Raw genomic sequence first — 18,776 nt, 5'->3', positions numbered from 1 at the left:
ATTTTTCACCCTAAAAATCTGGGGAGGTAGACCTTGGGGTTTCTTGTCTACTCGGACTTATATTTTTGGAAGTCCAGGTGCCTGGCCAAGAAACCACCTACTCACAGGGACTGAATTCTCACGGGTGATGACCCTGACAGTTCTTCCCCTTCCTGTCCCTACAGTTGGAAGAGGAAGAAGGGGTGCTCCTCTTTCCTCCCCAACTCCCATCTACTTCCTTTCCCTACCATGGGGACCTCCCAATTCAAACCACCACGCAATACCCCCGTAGGTCGCTGACTCAAAAATCTCTCTAGATTAGGTCTTTTTCTTTTTTTTCATTTTTCCGAGGTTGGAAATGGGGAGGCAGTCAGACAGACTCCCGCATGCACCCGACCGGGACCCACCCGGCATGCCCACCAGGGGGCGATGCTCTGCCCCTCTGGGGCGTCGCTCCGCTGCATCCAGAGCCATTCCAGCGCCTGAGGCAGAGGCCACAGAGCCATCCCCAGCGCCCGGGCCATCCTTGCTCCAATAGAGCCTCGGCTGCGGGAGAGGAAGAGAGAGACAGAGAGGAAGGAGAGGGGGAGGGGTGGAGAAGCAGATGGGCGCCTCTTCTGTGTGCCCTGGCCGGTAATCGAAACCGGGACTCCTGCACGCCAGGTTGACGCTCCACCGCTGAGCCAACCGGCCAGGGCCTGAAACTCATTTTCTTTTGCAATATCGTGTGGCCCCAATATAAACTAGACAATAGTTCCCAATGGCCAGAAAATGTACTTCCGATTACAATACACTCAATACAAAGATCTCAATAATTTTTGCCACCGAAGAGGGAAGGCCTCAGAAATTCCCTATGTGCAGACTTTCTTCTTTCTTTGATTTCAACCCTCCCTCTGTTCCTCTTGCTTGACCTACCAAATACTTTTATTTATTTTTTATTTATTTATATATATTTTAAGATTTTATTTATTGATGTTTAGAGATAGGAGAGAGAGAGAGAGTAGCTGGAAACATCAACTGTAGTAGTTGCTTCCTGTATGACCCGGCAAGCCCAGGGTTTCAAACCAGCAACTTCAGTGTTACAGGTCGACACTTTACCCACTGCGCCACCATAGGTCAGGCTCAACCTACCAAATACTTTTAGCAAGAACCCTTTCTCCCCCATCCTCCTCCGACACTCCTCTAAGCTCTGATCTTTTTGACCCCTCTGACCACGTGGCGCCACCAGCACCTCAACCTCCTCCCCCATATAACCCAACATAGAGCCCGAAACCACTCCCCGACTCCCCCCTCCCCTCTGCTTTCCCATCCTAAACTCTGCCCTTGACCTCGTGATCAGCCTCGTCCACAACCCTCCTCTCAAACCCCACACCTCACCGGTCTCTATCCCCTACGTGAGGTGGCTGGGGCAGAAGGCATTGTTCGACTCTCCATGCCTTTCTCTCTAACTGACTTATCTCAAATTGAACGCCGTTTAGGCTCCTTTTCCTCCAACCCAGACACTTACATAAAGGTATTCAAATACCTTACACATACCTATGACCTTACATGGCACGATCTCTACATAATCCTGACCTCTTCCCTCACTCCCTCCGATAAGGACTGAGTCTGGACTACTGCCCAGCAAATCGCAGATGAGGCCCAAGCTAGAAATAACGCCAATCCCATAGGTACCACCGCAGTTCCTAACACAGACCCTAATTGGAGCTACCAAACAGACCACCAAAATCGGACAGCTAGAAACTTTATGATTGATTACCTCCTCTAAGCATTAAATAAATTAGCAAATAAGGCTGTAAACTATGACAAAATCAAGGAAGTTGTCCAGTGCCCCCAAGAAAACCCTGGAGAATTCCTTGAACGCTTATGCCAGGCTCTCCAAAAATATTCTAAGGTAGACCCTACAACCCCGGCCGGCACGGTTCTCTTACACTCCCACTTCATGTCTCAGTCCGCCCCAGACATTCGGAAAAAACTTAAAAATTTGGAGGATGGGCCTGAAACACCCCAAAGGGATTTCCTAACCTAAATCTTGCATTTAAAGTATTTCATAACCGGAAGGAACAGGAAAGGGAGGACCGGAAGAGGAGAGATCAGGAACACTACCTATGCTAGCGAAGACCCTCTGTGTACACCCTCCAGCGGGCTCAAAAACCCCTCAAAAGGGGCATTCTGGAACTTCTTCAGACCCACTGGGGCCTTGCTTTAAATGCAGACAGCATGGCCACTGGGCTAAGCAGTGTCCTAATCCCTGACCTCCTCCAGGTCCCTGTCCTCACTGTCACCTTGAGGGACATTGGGGAGTAGATTGCCCCAGCCGCCGAAGGGGGACTGGAACAAATCCCCGCCCCCCTACACCTGTATCTCTGACAGATTTTCTGGGACTGGCGACTGAGGAATGAAGGGGCCCTGGGCAGCTGGCCCGGTACTCATCACACACCGCAAGCCCAGGGTAAAACTTGGTGTGGCAGGTAAGCCTATCTCCTTTCTTGTAGACACCGGGGCCACCTTTTCCACCCTCCCTGAATTTTCCAGCCACCTCCAACACAAAAATCATTGGAATCTTGGGAATTAAAACCAATCCCTTAATAACTCAACCCCTCCTGTGCAGTATAGAGGACATCCAATTCACTCACCACTTCTTAGTCACCCCACAATGTCCTGCCCCACTACTAGGTAGAGATATCCTCCCAATTCCGAACTACCCTAACCTTGATGACTACACATAACAATCCCTCAGCCAACATTCTTCTTTTGCTGGCGACAGACAGGGACTCGGTCACAGCCCTCTTCCAATTCTCTCAGAGGAGGTAAATCCCATCATTTGGTACACCTCCCAACCCTCAGTTGCCAAACATCACACTCCCATCCTTATTCATCTCAAGAATCCCAACACCTACCCTTTTACTCCCCAATACCCATTTCTCTAACCCATCTAAAGGGTCTCAAACCTTTAATCTCGAAATTCCTCCAGGCGGGATTACTAAAACCAACCAATTCCCCTCTCAATCCTCCCATACTCCCTGTTCCTATGCCAGGCTCCAAGCCCAATGCTCCTATCGCTTAGTGCAAGACCTCAGGACTGTTAACTCGGCAGTATTACCCATTACCCCAGTCGTTCCAAACCCATACACCATCCTATCTTCAATCCTCTCCTTGTCTTAACTTCTTCACAGTATTAGATCTTAAAGACACTTTCTTCACCATTCTTCTAGGTCCACAATGTCAAAATCTCTTGCCTCCACATGGACTGATCCTGATACTATGCATGCCCAACAACTGACTTGGACTGAGAAATCTACCTAGCTCTACACACCAACCCTGAAACCTACACTTGTCAGACAGAAAAATCTGAGCCCCTATGACTATGCCCCTAAACGGCAAGAAGAAGTTACGGAAGAGAGACCACCTCCCCTATAACCCTGCCTTCTCAATTTTTTATATATTATACAAGAGTCGAGAATAACTGGTTTCAGTTCTTCAGGCTACAAACATAAGTTTCGTTTCCTTAAGTTTCGATTTGTCTTTCCCCACCATTTTGTAAATTCCAACTGTTCTACTCTATCACCTTTTGACGTCTACTTCTATATAAGGCAATAATCTGTACTAAGCTAAAACTTCTGCACAACTGCGTAACTACTCCTACCAATGAGAGGCCGCCCTGTATCCTCCTTCCTCCCCTAAATGCCTTTAAAATTGCTGTACCAACCATAAACCGGGCTGCTCTCCCTTACGAGACAACCCGGCAGGTTCTCTCTCAATAAAGCCTGTTACACTGGTCTTTTGGTATCCGAGTGATTCTATCAGAATCCAACTCAACCAGTTAAGAGTCTATGCTTTCAGCAAGAGATTTCTTCTCTTCAAGCCTTTATTTTCTTACCAATCAAGGGACTGTTGACTAGAGGGGTTCCAAGCTCCCTTCCACTTGTAAATTCTGCATGAAGGCATCAACTGATAGTTTTCATCTGTAGGTGATGGTAATAATAATAATAAAAAATTCTCTTGGCCTTGGCCAGTTGGCTCAGTTGTAGAGCATCAGCCTGGTGTGCAGGAGTCCCGAGTTCGATTCCCAGTCAGAGCACACAGGAGAAGCGCCCATCTGCTTCTCCACCCCTCCCCCTCTCCTTCCTCTCTGTCTCTCTCTTCCCCTCCCGCAGCCAAGGCTCCACTGAAGCAAAGTTGGCCTGGGCACTGAAGATGGCTCTATGGCCTCTGCCTCAGGTGCTAGAATGGCTCTGGTCATAACAGAGCAATGCCCCAGATGGGCAGAGTATTGCCCCCTGGTGGGCGTGCCGGGTGGATCCCGGTCGGGCGCATGTGAGAGTCTGTCTGACTGCCTCCTCTTTTCCAACTTCAAAAAAAAAAAAAAAAAATTCTCTTGACTGCTTTCATCAATATCCTTAAGGAGTTAAGAAAGATCAATGAATTAACCCAAACCCTCAGAACCCTAGGGCTTTCTAAGGAACCAGCCCGTTTTCTGTTCAGCTTTACTTTCCATCTAGTTGTGCTTTCAAATAAACTTTCTTTAGGTATATCTTTGTGCTACATGTGCTGTTGCTTTCACAATCGCAACTAGTGCAAAGGAAATTAAGCAGGAAAACTCTAAGATTTGGAAATGTGACTGTAATTCAATGGAGGTGTGACATTTCTAAAAAAATTCCTTCAATATTACTTATAGTTATTATCCAACAAAATCATCATAATACTTATTATCATCTTCTGAAGTTCAAGGGCTAGCATATCTGTCTCCTGAAATCAAAGGTCATATCAAGTACATGTAATTTTATGCTAATGCGCAATACTTTGGTATTTTCACTGGTTCTCCACGGATGCTTGAACACGTGAGGAAAACAGCCCAGGGGTCCGATTTTCCCCACCGCAAGGTAGTAACTGCTCAGCTCTCTGACTCAACCACGCTGTTGCCATCTCCCACTGTTTGTTCTCCACCTCCTCCCTTTCTGATGGCTATAATGGGATACAGCCGCTAAATTCTATTTTTTTTTTCCATCTCATGTAGTGAGATGACCTTTCAATACTGAATGTTAAGTTCCATGTTGGGAACAATAAGGCTTAATTTAATAATACAGGGGGAGAGCAAGGCACGCTGTGAAATCTAAAATATTATGATATGGCTGAGATGGGCGGTTGGATTTCTAAGGAAAGAAATAATAATAAAGTGATTACAAAGAAAAATGTTACCCTGAGCTGAATAAATGATTTATTTGTGTTTTAATTAGATCACTTTGATCATAAGATGTCATCAGTGTCTGTTTCGCTTTAAATGCTCAGATGAAAGCCTCTCGTTGCCAGTGTTTTTCTTCAATCATTTATTTTCTTTGGGGGCTTGAGAACTCCTGATGATTTTGTTTTCTCTAAGATAGTGGATTCCTTCTTATTTCCATGCTGGAAGCCAACAGATTAATCCGTTGGAATCTTAACGCATCACCTAATTAGCAACTTACTAAAAATGAAATGAGTTAATTAGGTGTATTTCTTTGTAAAGATCAAATGCCAGGCAAATCACTTTCCGAAGGCTATTTCCTTCATTTGTAGCAAAAAATAATAATAATAAATAAAAATAAATAAATAAACAGAAATCAAATCCATTTTTACCAGGGCTGAGAGGGCCAAGATACAATAATTAGGAGATTTCTAAGTGATTCTATTAGAAGCATTAGCTCAACCTGAGTCCTTGCTTACATATAGTAAGATGTCTTCTTAAATATCCTACCTCATAGCAAGAGTTGATGAATATCTTCATAAGCCAATTCACTAAAATAATGTTGCTTAAGCTAATGAAACTCAACTAACATAAACTGAGTACCTATTAAGTACAATGCAGTATGAATTCCTGCCCCACCATGGACTAGTTCTGTAAACCATGGCATGTCACCTAACTATCTAAGCTTCAAGCTTTGATGACCTTGTCTGTAGAACAGGGACAATGATGTGCAGATCCTCATAGGAATATAGTGAGAAGAAATGTGTGTTTGCTCTAACAAGTTATATTTATGGTATCTCTCTAGTTTTCAATCATTTTTTTGCTCCAAGACAGTGGAGGGCTATGGCGCATTGCTGCAGTGTGGCTAAATTGGAGCCATTTCCCAATGGTGTGTGAACGCACGGGGGTGGGACCTCCTCCTCCAATGAGGATCACTTGTTTGTGAGAGCACCTTGATCTTTCAATTTAGCACTCTTATCAAAAATGAAAAAAAAGGTCCTGAAGTGATTTATCTGTAGTGTAATCTTGATTGCTAAACGCTGATCAATCATCAATTTTAATAATTCATTTTTATCATTGTGGCAGGGAAATCTGCTGTGTTCCACTTTGCCAAGGACCGAGGACAGGGGTTCCTGCCATTTTATATCTGTGTCTGACAAACAGTCCATTATGACTACAGACCCACAGCACCTGGGCACTGCCATTGCCCCGGGGTGGTTTGGAGACTCAAAAAAATTATGCCAGTCACAACTCCCAGCGGCATTAGTTGCTGGGTTCACAAACTGTATGATTTTTTTAAAAAAAAATTATTTACTTTATTTTTTAGTGAGAGGAGGGGAGGCAGAGAGACAGACTCCCGCGTGCACCCCAACCAAGATTCACCCAGCAAGTCCACTAGGGAGTGATGCTCTGCCCATCTGGGGTTGCTGTTTCATTGCTCAGCAACTGAGCCATTTTTAGCACCTGAGATGGAGGCCACAGAGCCATCCTCAGCACCTGAAGCCAACTCACTCAAACCAATCAAGCCATGGCTGCAGGACAGGAAGAGAGAGAAAGCGCATGCGTACGAATGCACGAGAGAGAGAGAGAGAGAGAGAGAGAGAGAAAACAGAGGGAAAGGGGGAGGGAGAGAGAGAGAGAGAGAGAGAGAGAGAACAGAGGGAAAGGGGGAAGGATGGAGAAGAAGATGGGTGTTTCTCCTGTGTGCCCTGACCAGGATTTGAACCTGGTACTTCTACACACTGGGCTGACGCTCTACTACTGGGCCAACTGACCATTTTTTTAATGTGTTTTTACCATAGAGTTAAAATTTATATCGCTGATCTACATCCTTTGCTAAGAGCTCTTCTTATAGGTAACTAGAAACTCCTCTTTGCTGCACTGATTTTAGACACCGGTGTCCTTTCTCTGAAAGGTTTTTCATTTTTCAGGTTGAAATCCATCTTCCTGGAGGAGAAATACTTGAAGAAAATACAAGTGGACCAGCCCTGCCTTGCTTCTCCCTTATTGTTTGTTAAGCTGAGGCTGCATTCTCATCTTGACTTATCATCCTTTTTTATTTTGTTCTGACAACATTTTCTTTTTTCCTTCAAAATTGTCTCTAGGTATTTCCCTTAAGCTCTAGCTTATTCGAAACTCTTAGACTCTGATGTTTTTCATACGGTTAATTCTATCAAGAGCCTTCTCTTTCTGATCAACTAATTCCTGCTCAGGTGTTTCTGGTGGACAGATGGCTTAATGTATCCCACCGTTAGGGTCACATTTGCATTTTCAGAACTGCGCTTAAAGCCTCAACCCCAAAGAGGCGCACAATAGGCGGATTTCAAGTATTCTTGCGGAGACAACAAAGAACTCTGGAGATAAAAGATTTTGTTTTTTTCCTAAAGCCCTACTCATCACAGAACACATTCTTGATGAGTACTTATCTCTACATAAGTCTCATTCCTGTAAATAATGCAAGAAAGTTCAATAAGAGAAAAGGTGTGGCCCCTTCCTCCCTGCAGACACCGGACAGCTGCGGCGTGGAGAGAGGTTTCTAAAGCAGAGCTTGTCAAACTTTTCAGCCCTTTTATTCTGATCTGATCCATTTAATTTGTTCTCACGTGACAATGTTTTGTGGAGTATTTAAAGCAGTGATTACAATTTTATCTGGAAAGTATTTAAGAAAATGCCTACTAATAGCAGGCACTCCAGTGAACAATGTATTATGCTGGTTAGGAGGTTAGTGTCTAGAATCGGTTAGACTTAGATTCAAATCCTCTCACTGACTCTTAAGAGCTGAGGGTCCTTAGGTGAGTCACATAACTTAAGGCTTAATTTCTATCTGTGTTAATAATAACAGTCGCCTGATGGGGCTCTCCTGAGAATTAATAAGTTAAGGAAAATGTTCAGAGTAGTTGCTAGAACATAGTAAATAGCTAATGGAAATTACCGCTAGCGTGTGCATGTTTTTCAACACAAAACATCACAAAACTCCTCAAGTCAGCCTGGCTGGTTTTAGGGTTCTGACAGGTTACCTTGTCTGATTAACAAAAGAAAACTCAGCAATTGTTTCTATTAGAGTCTTAAGATGCATCTGTCTGTCTGTTCACTCACTGATTTTTTTCCCTTACATTCTTTCATTCACGTGGCACGTACTAAAAACATCACTTGTGTTATAAGTTAAAAAAACAGTGGTAAACAAGGAAGCCATTCCATCTCCCTGACCTCAAAGTACTGTTTCTTTTTGAAAAACAAATGATATATTAGCCAATGTACCCATTGTCCAAGGAAAAATATAGTATCAAAATATAAAAACAAATTTTAGAAATATTTAGTAAAATTCTTATAAGGAAAAATTAGAGTTTTAACATTTTTTTAAAGGAATAAAAGTATGGAGTTTTCACATGGCAGAGGGACATGAGAAGTCTATAACTTAACTATCACCAAACAGATTTAAGTCAGGGGCCTGCTATGTGCTGCTTGACACAGAACTTGGTTGACCAGCTATACAGGATGACCACTAGGAATCCACAGACAAAGGAAATTCCTGCAACGACTGACTCCTGGCTCCATACTCAGACCTTCTCGTTTACACACACCATAAAGGGAAAACAGATCCCAAAACATACACTGTAAAGGTGAGAGTTAAATCTTTTTTTTTTTGCATTTTTCTGAAGCTGGAAACAGGGAGAGACAGTCAGACAGACTCCCGCATGCGCCCGACCGGGATCCACCCGGCATGCCCACCATGGGGCGACGCTCTGCCCACCATGGGGCAACACTCTGCCCATCCTGGGCGTCGTCATGTTGCGACCAGAGCCACTCTAGCACCTGAGGCAGAGGCCACAGAGCCATCCCCAGCGCCCGGGCCATCTTTGCTCCAATGGAGCCTTGGCTGCGGGAGAGGAAGAGAGAGACAGAGAGGAAGGCACGGCGGAGGGGTGGAGAAGCAAATGGGCGCTTCTCCTGTGTGCCCTGGCCGGGAATTGAACCCGGGTCCTCCGCACGCTAGGCCAACGCTCTACCGCTGAGCCAACCGGCCAGGGGAGAGTTAATCTTAACATTTCCCCCGCACTCTATTTCTCCATACCTGTAATTTTTCATAGAAATTACAAAGGGATAGAGGCTCAACCTCGAGAGATGGTTGGAGTTTCACTTCTTCCTTCCGTGAGGAGAGTCCACTATTCTGTCTGTGGAGGGGTTTTTCTTGCTTGTCCCCTCTGCTCAAAAAACCCTGCTTTTCCACTACAACCTCTTGCCTGGCTTGTCTTGAAGTGTTTCCTGTGTGAAGCCAAGAACCCCACTGGCTTGGGGCTTAAGTCCCTGCTAAGGATTCACTCCTCCGGCATCAGTTCTAAAGCACATCTTTAACTTCTGAAGTTCATGTCTAGGGAAAGATCATGCCTCCCTACAAGTTACATTTTAGTGCCTCAGTAAGAGGGAAAAACATAAGGCTGAATAGATCACATATCTGATACGGCATAGTGTAGCTGATACTTTTTAAACGGGAAGGGTACAAAAGAATGTTTAAAATATACACTGCTTGTCCAGGCATAAAATAATGTATATACATTTTTCTAATAGAATACCATTTTAATGACATGGCTAATTACCCTTAGTCAGTCATTGAACAAGTGTTTAATGGGCATACTCCGTACACCAGGCACTGTGATGTACCTCTGCACACTATGGTGACCAAATCAAGAATGTTTTCTGCTCTCTTGGAGCTAATGATGGTTGCCCATCTCAGGCATCTCACTTCTTTTTAAGCTATAAAAAGTTTCCTAAGCCCAAAGGTAGTCGTTCTGTCCTCCTAATTTCCATTTCTCTGGGTTAAGCAATCAAGATCATGTTTCTCCTCACTCTTGTAAGCTCCGCCGCATGCAAACTAAGATACGTACCATCATTTACCTTTGGAGCCAAAGAGACAGTCTTTTGAGTAACAGCCAACATTAACACTAATAACTTCCAGTATTTTGAGGAATGGTCAAATCATACCTTTCTCTTAAGACTAAGAATTGGCTTTTGTGTGTGTGTGTGTGTGGGGGGGGGATGGGAAATAAGGTTGGGAATGACAGAGTACTAGAAATCCAGGATTAGAGGAGTCTACTGCTTTTTATGAACTATTTAATTTTGCTACTCTAAATTATTTGTTATAAAAAGCTTCAGGCTAGGATGATGGATAATTGAAAACTTGGAAAGGAAATGAATCCACTTAAATATATTTCCTAAATTCAATATCCTTAGATTAAGCAACCATATACAGATTTTCAGTAGTTGCCCAAGGAGCAAATATTATTGGATGCCACTTTATTAAGCAAAATTGGGTGTGCGAACCATAATCAAATTCAAAGATAATATCAGCTGTTTAATATTAAACAGGGGAGTTGTTATGCACAGACTTCTTAATTAACCTCCAAATATTTATTTTCCCTTTCTTGCATAGATATTGACATTTAGCGGGGCACTTAGTTACCCAGTCTCCCTCGGTACCATGTAAGGTCCAGCCAATGAGGTGTTTCGTACATAACATGAGATTTCAGGGGAGTGGCCCTCAGAGAAATGGGGTGGCACCTCTCATTCTTTACTGCTTGGGATTTGGATATAACATCTGGACCTTCAATGGCCATTTGGGATCACAGGGAGAATACTAGATGCTAAGGACGACAAAGGCGGACGATGGGAGAAGTGAGAAGTCTGATGTTCTGGCCCTCCCTAGCCCACCACAATAGTCCTTACAGTGTGACTTCCACCTTCTTTTATGGAAGAAAGCAGGAGGGAGCTACCTTTCTAATCACTGTCTCTATAACTCAGGGCTGCACCTAATTCAAAAGAAGACCGTATTTAGTATTACAGTTGAAAATAGAGCGTCACGCGAGACAGAACCTACATGTTCACGGGATTGCCTGCGGTAGGCACCAGCCTCAGGAGTCTGGGATGTTACAGGCTCGGAAAGCCCAGGCTTTTCTCATTTGTAGCAAAATATTTGGTCCGGCTGTCGACTGCTGTTCTGGAGCTGGCGGACCAGGTGCCAAATGAGACTTTTAATACTAGGAAATCCCCGGAGGCTGATGCCCATTGGCTCCTTCCGGCTGTGTTCAGCACGGTCTTAGAAAGAGTAATGAACTCAGTGTAGAACCAGCCAGCCTGCAGGCTGAGATAAAACCAAACCAGTTTGAAATGGAAGGATTTCTCTGCTCATATGGGCAATCTGAACTGATAGAGAATCCTCAGTGGATGTGCTTTAAAAGGTTAAAAACATGTATCCTAAATTAAAGTACAGTAATTATAAGTCATAGCTACCCAGAGATAGCCTGGGAAAGAATAAAAGCTGTGGCCCAAGAGATTTTTTTTTTAAATTTATTTATTGACTTTAGAGAGAGAAGAGGGAGAGAGAGAGAGAGAGAGAGAGGGAGAGAAAGGGAAATAGAGAGAGAAACACTGACAAGTTTCACTTAACTGTACACTCTTGGAAGTCAAAGTTTTTATAATGCCATGATTCTTTTCTTTGAAAAAAAAAACTACTTAAAATTCTGCCTTAAATCTGAATATTCCCAATGCAAGCCAGTCTTAAGAGCCAGAAAAAGGCAAAGGCATGTAGACTATCACAGTAATTCTAATGCTAATCAGCTGAAATCATAGCTCAGGTCAAACTTGACTTCTCGGGGGTGTATAAAAGGTCTCCGGAACGAGGATTATGGAATGAACGCACTCCCTTCTGAGGTGGTGAATGCATTCTGTTTCACTGTGCAATTCCCCTCCTCCACTTTGCCCTTTTCTTGTATGCACATAATTGGAAAACAAACTAGAACAATCGAAAATCTTTTGGAAGTTGGACTGAAAGAGAAATGCATCTCTCCTTGTTCATGACCTCATCATGGAAAGAAATGGCTTTAAAATGTATTTATTGTCTTGTTCACTGGAGAAAGAATTTGGATAGAAAAGCAAACACTGATCTCAACAGTTTCAGGGGCATGCAGTTGTACTGGAACAACTAACCCCTGTTTCAGAAACTAATAGTTGAGAGTTTCTAGGCTCACTCTCTACAATGAAGGGAAGACCAACTGCCTATCGTAGCCAAAAAAGGGGCGAGGAAATCACATATAATAATGAGCCAGGGTGACACAGTAAAAGCACAATAAAATATACAAAAAAATTTAGTTGATGGGTTGAGGATAAAAGAAAAATGAATTCTAGCGATTGTGTGATGTTAACCAATCCACCTCAAAGATAATATTAACAATTCACAGGAATCTCTCATTTGTGATTTCTCCATTTCTTATTTTAAAATTAAATTGTTATTCAGTTGGTCAGAAGAAAAGTGACTCTTTCCATCAATACTATTTCAAAGAGAAGTAATATGACCCAACATATGGGGCACCCACGTATTTCAATAATAATAAGTGATGCTCATTCAGCACTGTGTAAATGTAGGTAATGGTTAACTTCCATTTCCTTTCTCAAAAGGCAATTATTAGTTTATCTCCTTATATCCTCCAATCTCAGTATAGTTGAACCATGGACAGAAAAGTGACCAGGAGGAAAAGATTACAATCAGGGCATACTTTCGAGTTAGGAGCATATACACCAGGACGTGACATGTGAACTCCTTTTTCAAAAGGCCATTGACTTTATCGCAGTGGCTTAGCACTGAGTCATTTTTCTCCATTTGCTTTTCTGAGTGCCACTATGGTCCCCACATGGGAGACTCATGGGAATTTTAGTGAACCTGAGCTCGTTTTAAATCAGTAGATTCTCGACACATGTTACACCCCAGGTGTGAAGAAGCCAAACGAGCAAACTGTGAGTGTGTGAGGGGGTGGGGTGGAAAGAGGGGTTCGCGGCCCTCACCGTTTCAGAGGAGGAGCGACAGGTTACTGATGGATAACAACACCTTTAGGAGTTTACGATGTGCAGGTCGGAAGCAACCTTTAGAGAAACACTGCCAACCGGACCTGAAGTTGAGGAGGGGAAGGAGAAAGTGGGAACAGTAGGAAGGGAAAGCACAAGGCTGGTGTTATTCTTGACCCATGTGTGTGGCATAACCCATAGCCCCCATGTCAGCCATAACCTGAGTGGCACCGAGACCACCTGCGGACAGTTTTCCTCAATGGCAGATGAGCAACCAGAGAGGAGGGAAACACTCTTCAGAGGAGGGAAACACTCTTCGCTACTGGGTTTGAAAACCAAAATCTGTAAAGCAAATAGCAACCTGTAAAGCTCTCATCCCCTGTAAACTTGATGCCATAAATCTGTGGTTATAGCTATTTGCTAACCCATCTAAGTGAAAATAGATTAAAACGGGTCTTCGACACTCAGCAAGCTCACCTATGGCTAAAGATACTCCACTGTCATTTGGACAGGTGGGAATTACCAGTAGCCTTCTAATGGACTATTGTGATCCATTTTCTATGACAAGAATAAAAACTGTTGGCCAAAAGCCCATCACAGTAAATATATCCTTGGATGAAAACCAGTTGGACTACTGGGCTGATTTTTACTCACATCAATAACTAACAACACATCTTGTCTGACTTTCATCAACTCATCACATATTTATGAATAGCCCTTTTAAACGTAGGTAGGTTTAACTTCCAATAAATACCATGAAAGATTAAAGAAGCAGAGACCCAGGTCAGGACTTCTGTCTCCAAACTGTCATTTATCATCATATCGTGATGCGGAAGGAGACACGCCTTGGTCCAGGAGTCAGAGGTCTTGAATTCAGGTCCTAGCTACAAACTTAATGGCGAGTCAGTAGGGCTCCTACGACTTTGATTTCTTCTTTCAGACAACAGGGAATACCATGCTTGTCCTGACTATTTTTCGGAATTTACTAATTCATTCATAAATATTTATGCATCATCAACAACATTCCGGGAATTTTTTTAGGACCTGTGGGGTGAGGGATACAGTAGGGAACACGGCATACATGTTAGATGACTATTCTCAAGTAGGCTTATTCTAATAATTAGAAAAAATGTATGAATATAGTCAACTTTTTTTATATAAGCAGATTATACACACATATATATGTGAATATTAACAGTTATATTTTCAGAGGCAAATAGATGTGCACATATATTTTTTACAGTTTCAACCAAAGCCTTTTCTAAGAAAGCATGTATTTGTTTAGATTTTACATTGCATGATTTAAGATGAGAAAGGCAATAATCTAATGAAAGATACATAGATCTAAACAACAAACCTAGCACTTTAATAAATGATATCTCCATATTTCATTAATGATAAAAAAATACCATATTCTGCCAGGATGCATGCCTCAATAAAGAAAAGAATAGGTTTCTGCAAAAACTCTTCTACATACAGTAAAATTTATTATTGAAAATCTTCCTTTTAATTAATTTTTTTTATTACTTAATAACCAAGACATGTATAAACAGTCTCTTAGATGGTCCCAATATTATTCTTAGCACCTGAGGCTGAGGCCACAGAGCCATCTTCAGTGCCTGGAGCTAATTTGCTCCAATGGAGCTATGGATACAGGAGAAAAAGAGAATGAGAGAGAGAGAGAAGCTAGAGGGGGAGTGGTGGAGAAGCAGATGGTCTCTTCTCCTGTGTGCCCTGACTGAGTACCAAAGGGATATTGTTTATAAGACTGAATGATAAGGAAACTTTGGCATACATCCTGGTAACTCTTCCTTATAGCTTTCCTCTTCCCTCCCTTTTTCTAATCCCCTTTCTCCTCCCTCCACATCTCTCCTTGCTCCCACCTCTCATTCAGTCCCCTATAGAAGAGGCCACTTAAAGAAGAGAGGTCCTGAAGGTTCAGAGTCACACGAAGGAGAACTAAGACACTCCCGCAACAGCCACCAACTGTCAACCAAGTGAGTACACCTTCCAGGAAGCAGACCCTCCAACCCAGTGAAGGCTTCAAATGATGTTGCCACACCCAACAGCCTGGGCATGACTTCACAAGGGGCCCTCCTGAGTCAGAAAAACTAAGCTAAGCCATTTCTGATCTCCTGATCTAGAATAACTGTGAGATAATGCTTGCTGTCTTAAGCCACTTAGTTTTGGGGTAAGTAGTTACATAGCAATAGGTGACTAATATATTATATATAACCCAAGGATAATATTATAAATCACTTGCTTTATGCTGAAAATATTTTAATTGAACTAGAAGAATATGGTGCTATCACTTTAATACCCGTGTCATGAGGAAACAAATTGGACACTCTTCTTCACTCAATGAAATATGACTGGTTGTTTGTTTTTTTTGATAGCGACTGCATCCATTTAATCAAATATAAACACTTCATAATCAGACTGCATTAAAACTCTCTTTTTAGTAATGTATGAGTTAACCAATAAAGAATGGCATTCTTACCTCCGAAGAAGTACTTCTCGCCAGTTTTCACTTGAAGAGGACTATTGGTTCTAACGGCTGACGCCTCATCACCATCGATGGTGAGGACAGCAAAATTCTCCTTCGCCAGGAGACGAACCTCGTGCCACTGCCCGTCATTCAACCCGGAACCTGTTGAGTCCAAGATAAAAGTATACTTATTTCCTGAGAATGGTTCAGTTTAAAACAATGTTTAGGCCTGACCTGTGGTGGTGCAGTGGATAAAGCGCCAACCTGGAAACACTGAGGTTGCCAGTTCAAAATCCTGGCTTGCCTGGTCAAGGCACATATGGGAGTTGATGCTTCCTGCTCCTCCCTTTTCTCTCTCTCTCTTTTTCTCTCTCTCTCCCCCCCTTCCTCTCTAAAATGAATAAATAAAACAATGTTTAACATTGACCAAGTCAGAAATTTGTAAGTAAAAAGTTAATATATTTTCATCTAGGACAATTCAGCGCCACTCACAGTGGGTATCTCCTGTTTCTTTACCATCATAAGTGGTTTCATTCCCCATTGACCCAAACAAGGAAGAATGGAAGCCAGTGAAAGGAGAAAATATTAAGGTGCCATTGCAGTACTTGGGAAAACGAAGGAAGCAAATAAAGTTGTTTGGAAGGTAATAATGAACTATTTTAATAACTTATTGTCTGCTTAGCTTTATTAACTCGATACTCATATGAGAAAACAGAGCTACAGCTTTTGTCTAATGTCTCTTTTTATAATCTTTTTTTTGTATTGTTAATTTTTCTCAATAAGCACATCTGGCCAGCTGATAGCATTTAAGTGCTAAAAAAATAAATGTAAGTATGTAGAGTTATTTGTGCTACTTGACCATTAACAAGCATGAGAAACAACACCAGGATTATCTGGTCATTTACCAATAAGGTGTCTTTATAATGAAGGAGGGTATATTTCACTAAATAAAAAATAATGAAATAAGTCAACACCTCCCACCCCTTACAATCATAGTTCACTATTGCTAGTACAAAGAGCTTGGGAAACAAAAATGCAATCAAGCCCTCCATTAAAAAGACAATACTTCAAAGTTTCTGTTTAATTTGTGTTTGTTTTATGAGGAATAATTAGAAAATTAAGGAGCATACAGAGAACAGTCACCAAAACATAAATATCTGGAAAGATTTTAAGAAAGCACGAAGAAGTCTAAGAGGGTCAGAGTGGCATTCTTTGACTTTCTAGAGTTCTATGCTACATCAAGGGAAGAGATTTTCTTCTAGTTGGCTCTGGATAGAATAATCTAGAACCCACAAGTAGAAATCACTTGAAGATACAGTTCAATTTCACAAGAGAAAGAGAAGCCTAGCAAGTAAAGGTATCAAAACATGAAATGAGAATAAATCAGTGCAATGCTGGTGATGGCTTCTAGCCTCTGATCAGAGGTCTGAAAACCAAAGCTCAAATGCACCTGCTGCTGTCTGTTTTTATACATCCTGGGATCTACAGAGAGCTCTCACATTTTCAAATAATTAAAAATAAATAAAAATGGCCCAGTGAGTGGTGCAGTTGATAGAGCATCGTCTCAGAGTACCAAGGTTACCGGTTTGATCCTGGGGTCTCTGGCTCAATCCTAGGGTTGCCATAAAGTACATGGTTTTGGTTTCTGCCCTTACAATGCGATGAACCCTGCTTTGAAATGCAATTTGGGGCAAGGATCCTGAGGACATCCTGTTACAAATGTCCACTCCCAAAATATAATCCTAAATAATCACACATCCAGAGGAAGTCAAATCCCTTGTAAGATATCTTCAGCTGACACAGGGTCCTGTTCTAAAGGGTAGACCAGAAAGCCTTTCTAAAAATTCCCCGTGAAAAATCCTTTCTTCTCATAATTAATTTATAAATGAAGCTCATCGGCTTAATTGTTCTTGGCCAAATGTCTATTATTCCAATCAGATTAAAATAAAATGGTTACTTTATTTTCTTCAAGAAACTTAATTGCTAGAGGCATTGGACCCTCAGATAAAAAGCACCCTTGTTGAAAGCGGTCACGGCTACATCTAAACTCGAACTGCAATTTCTATTCATTTTAGCTCCAATTATTATTTTGAACCCTTAATGTTAATCATCAAGAGGCAAGCCTCAGCAGTCTGTGATAGGAAAAGGGCCCCCAAATATAATAAAGTTCATTCTTCAGTGGAACAAGAATGATCTAATTGCTCAAAAGAAAATAAGACGCTTCTTTTCATTTTTCTTCAACTGCATGGTTTATAAAAAAAAATAATAATAGCCTGAAGGCTCTCTCCAGAGAAGAATACAACTTCATGATCTCTGTGTATGCAAGTATTTATAGATCTCCTGTTCTAAGCTCTGTATGATAGTCACTCTGCTAAGTACTTGCATTTAACTCACAATTCACCAAAAATTAAAAAAAATCATTTCTCCAGTAAGTAGGTGAGAGAACTTAATCTAATAAAATTTAGGCATCTGCAGCTAATACACAGCAGAACTTAGAACAGTAACTCAGCTCTATCTGGTTCCAGAGGCTGAAGTGTTTTAAAAAAGAAACAATAATAAAACGTGTTATATAACCTCTGTGCATCTGTAATCAGAATTCTCTTATCCTATGCGCGCACACACACACACACAGACACACACACAGATTTCCACATGCCACCACCTCTGGAAAGGAGCTCAAATTCTGGGGACTTTTTCTCATTTGGTACCAGGGCTGTAAATAAACAGAGACTCCATCATGTCTCAGCATTTGCGGTCAGAGTTCCATTATACTGGAACATCCCACGCACTCCATGTTTTTTAGTATTTCCTTACATCGATATGTTTCTCTTAAAATTGGAATTAGAATGCATATTTTCCACTACAGGTTTGAGAAGCAAATTCTAGCTTTCTCCTGCCCCAAGGCACATGAGAATAAGCTCATGAGGATTTAGTACAAGGATCTCTACACGCTGTGTAATTCTGAGCAAAGGGAACTCCATGTTCACCTTTTCACTTACTAACAAGCAAATCAGGGCTCTCGGACATGCTGTCTTGTCACTAGTTTGTAGAGCAAAGACCTTCATCTAGACCTTTTGACACTCAAATGGTGGTCTTTCCTACCCTCCAGAACTCAGCTGCCAAGTTTTATGGCGAGAAAAAAGAAGAGAAATGCACACACTTGCAGCATATGTCACCTCTTGTCTGCGTCCACTCTCTCCGGTGTGAGGGCGATCCGGACAACTTTGTATGAAACACGGACTAAAATACAAAAGC

General features: G+C 42.0%; 1 protein-coding gene across 1 annotated transcript in view; it reads right to left on the bottom strand.

Moving 5' to 3' along the window:
* Nucleotides 1-18,776, bottom strand: part of CNTNAP2 (contactin associated protein 2) — a 1,312,105-nt gene that overhangs the window by 591,868 nt on the left and 701,461 nt on the right. Inside the window, exon 9 of the mRNA XM_066362952.1 lies at nucleotides 15,534-15,683. Coding sequence (XP_066219049.1) covers nucleotides 15,534-15,683 — 150 coding nt within the window. The remainder of the gene's footprint in view (nucleotides 1-15,533; nucleotides 15,684-18,776) is intronic.

This window comes from Saccopteryx leptura, chromosome 2, assembly GCF_036850995.1.
Source record: "Saccopteryx leptura isolate mSacLep1 chromosome 2, mSacLep1_pri_phased_curated, whole genome shotgun sequence".
Lineage (NCBI taxonomy): Eukaryota > Metazoa > Chordata > Mammalia > Chiroptera > Emballonuridae > Saccopteryx > Saccopteryx leptura.
This window is presented reverse-complemented; position numbering and strand designations above follow the sequence as displayed.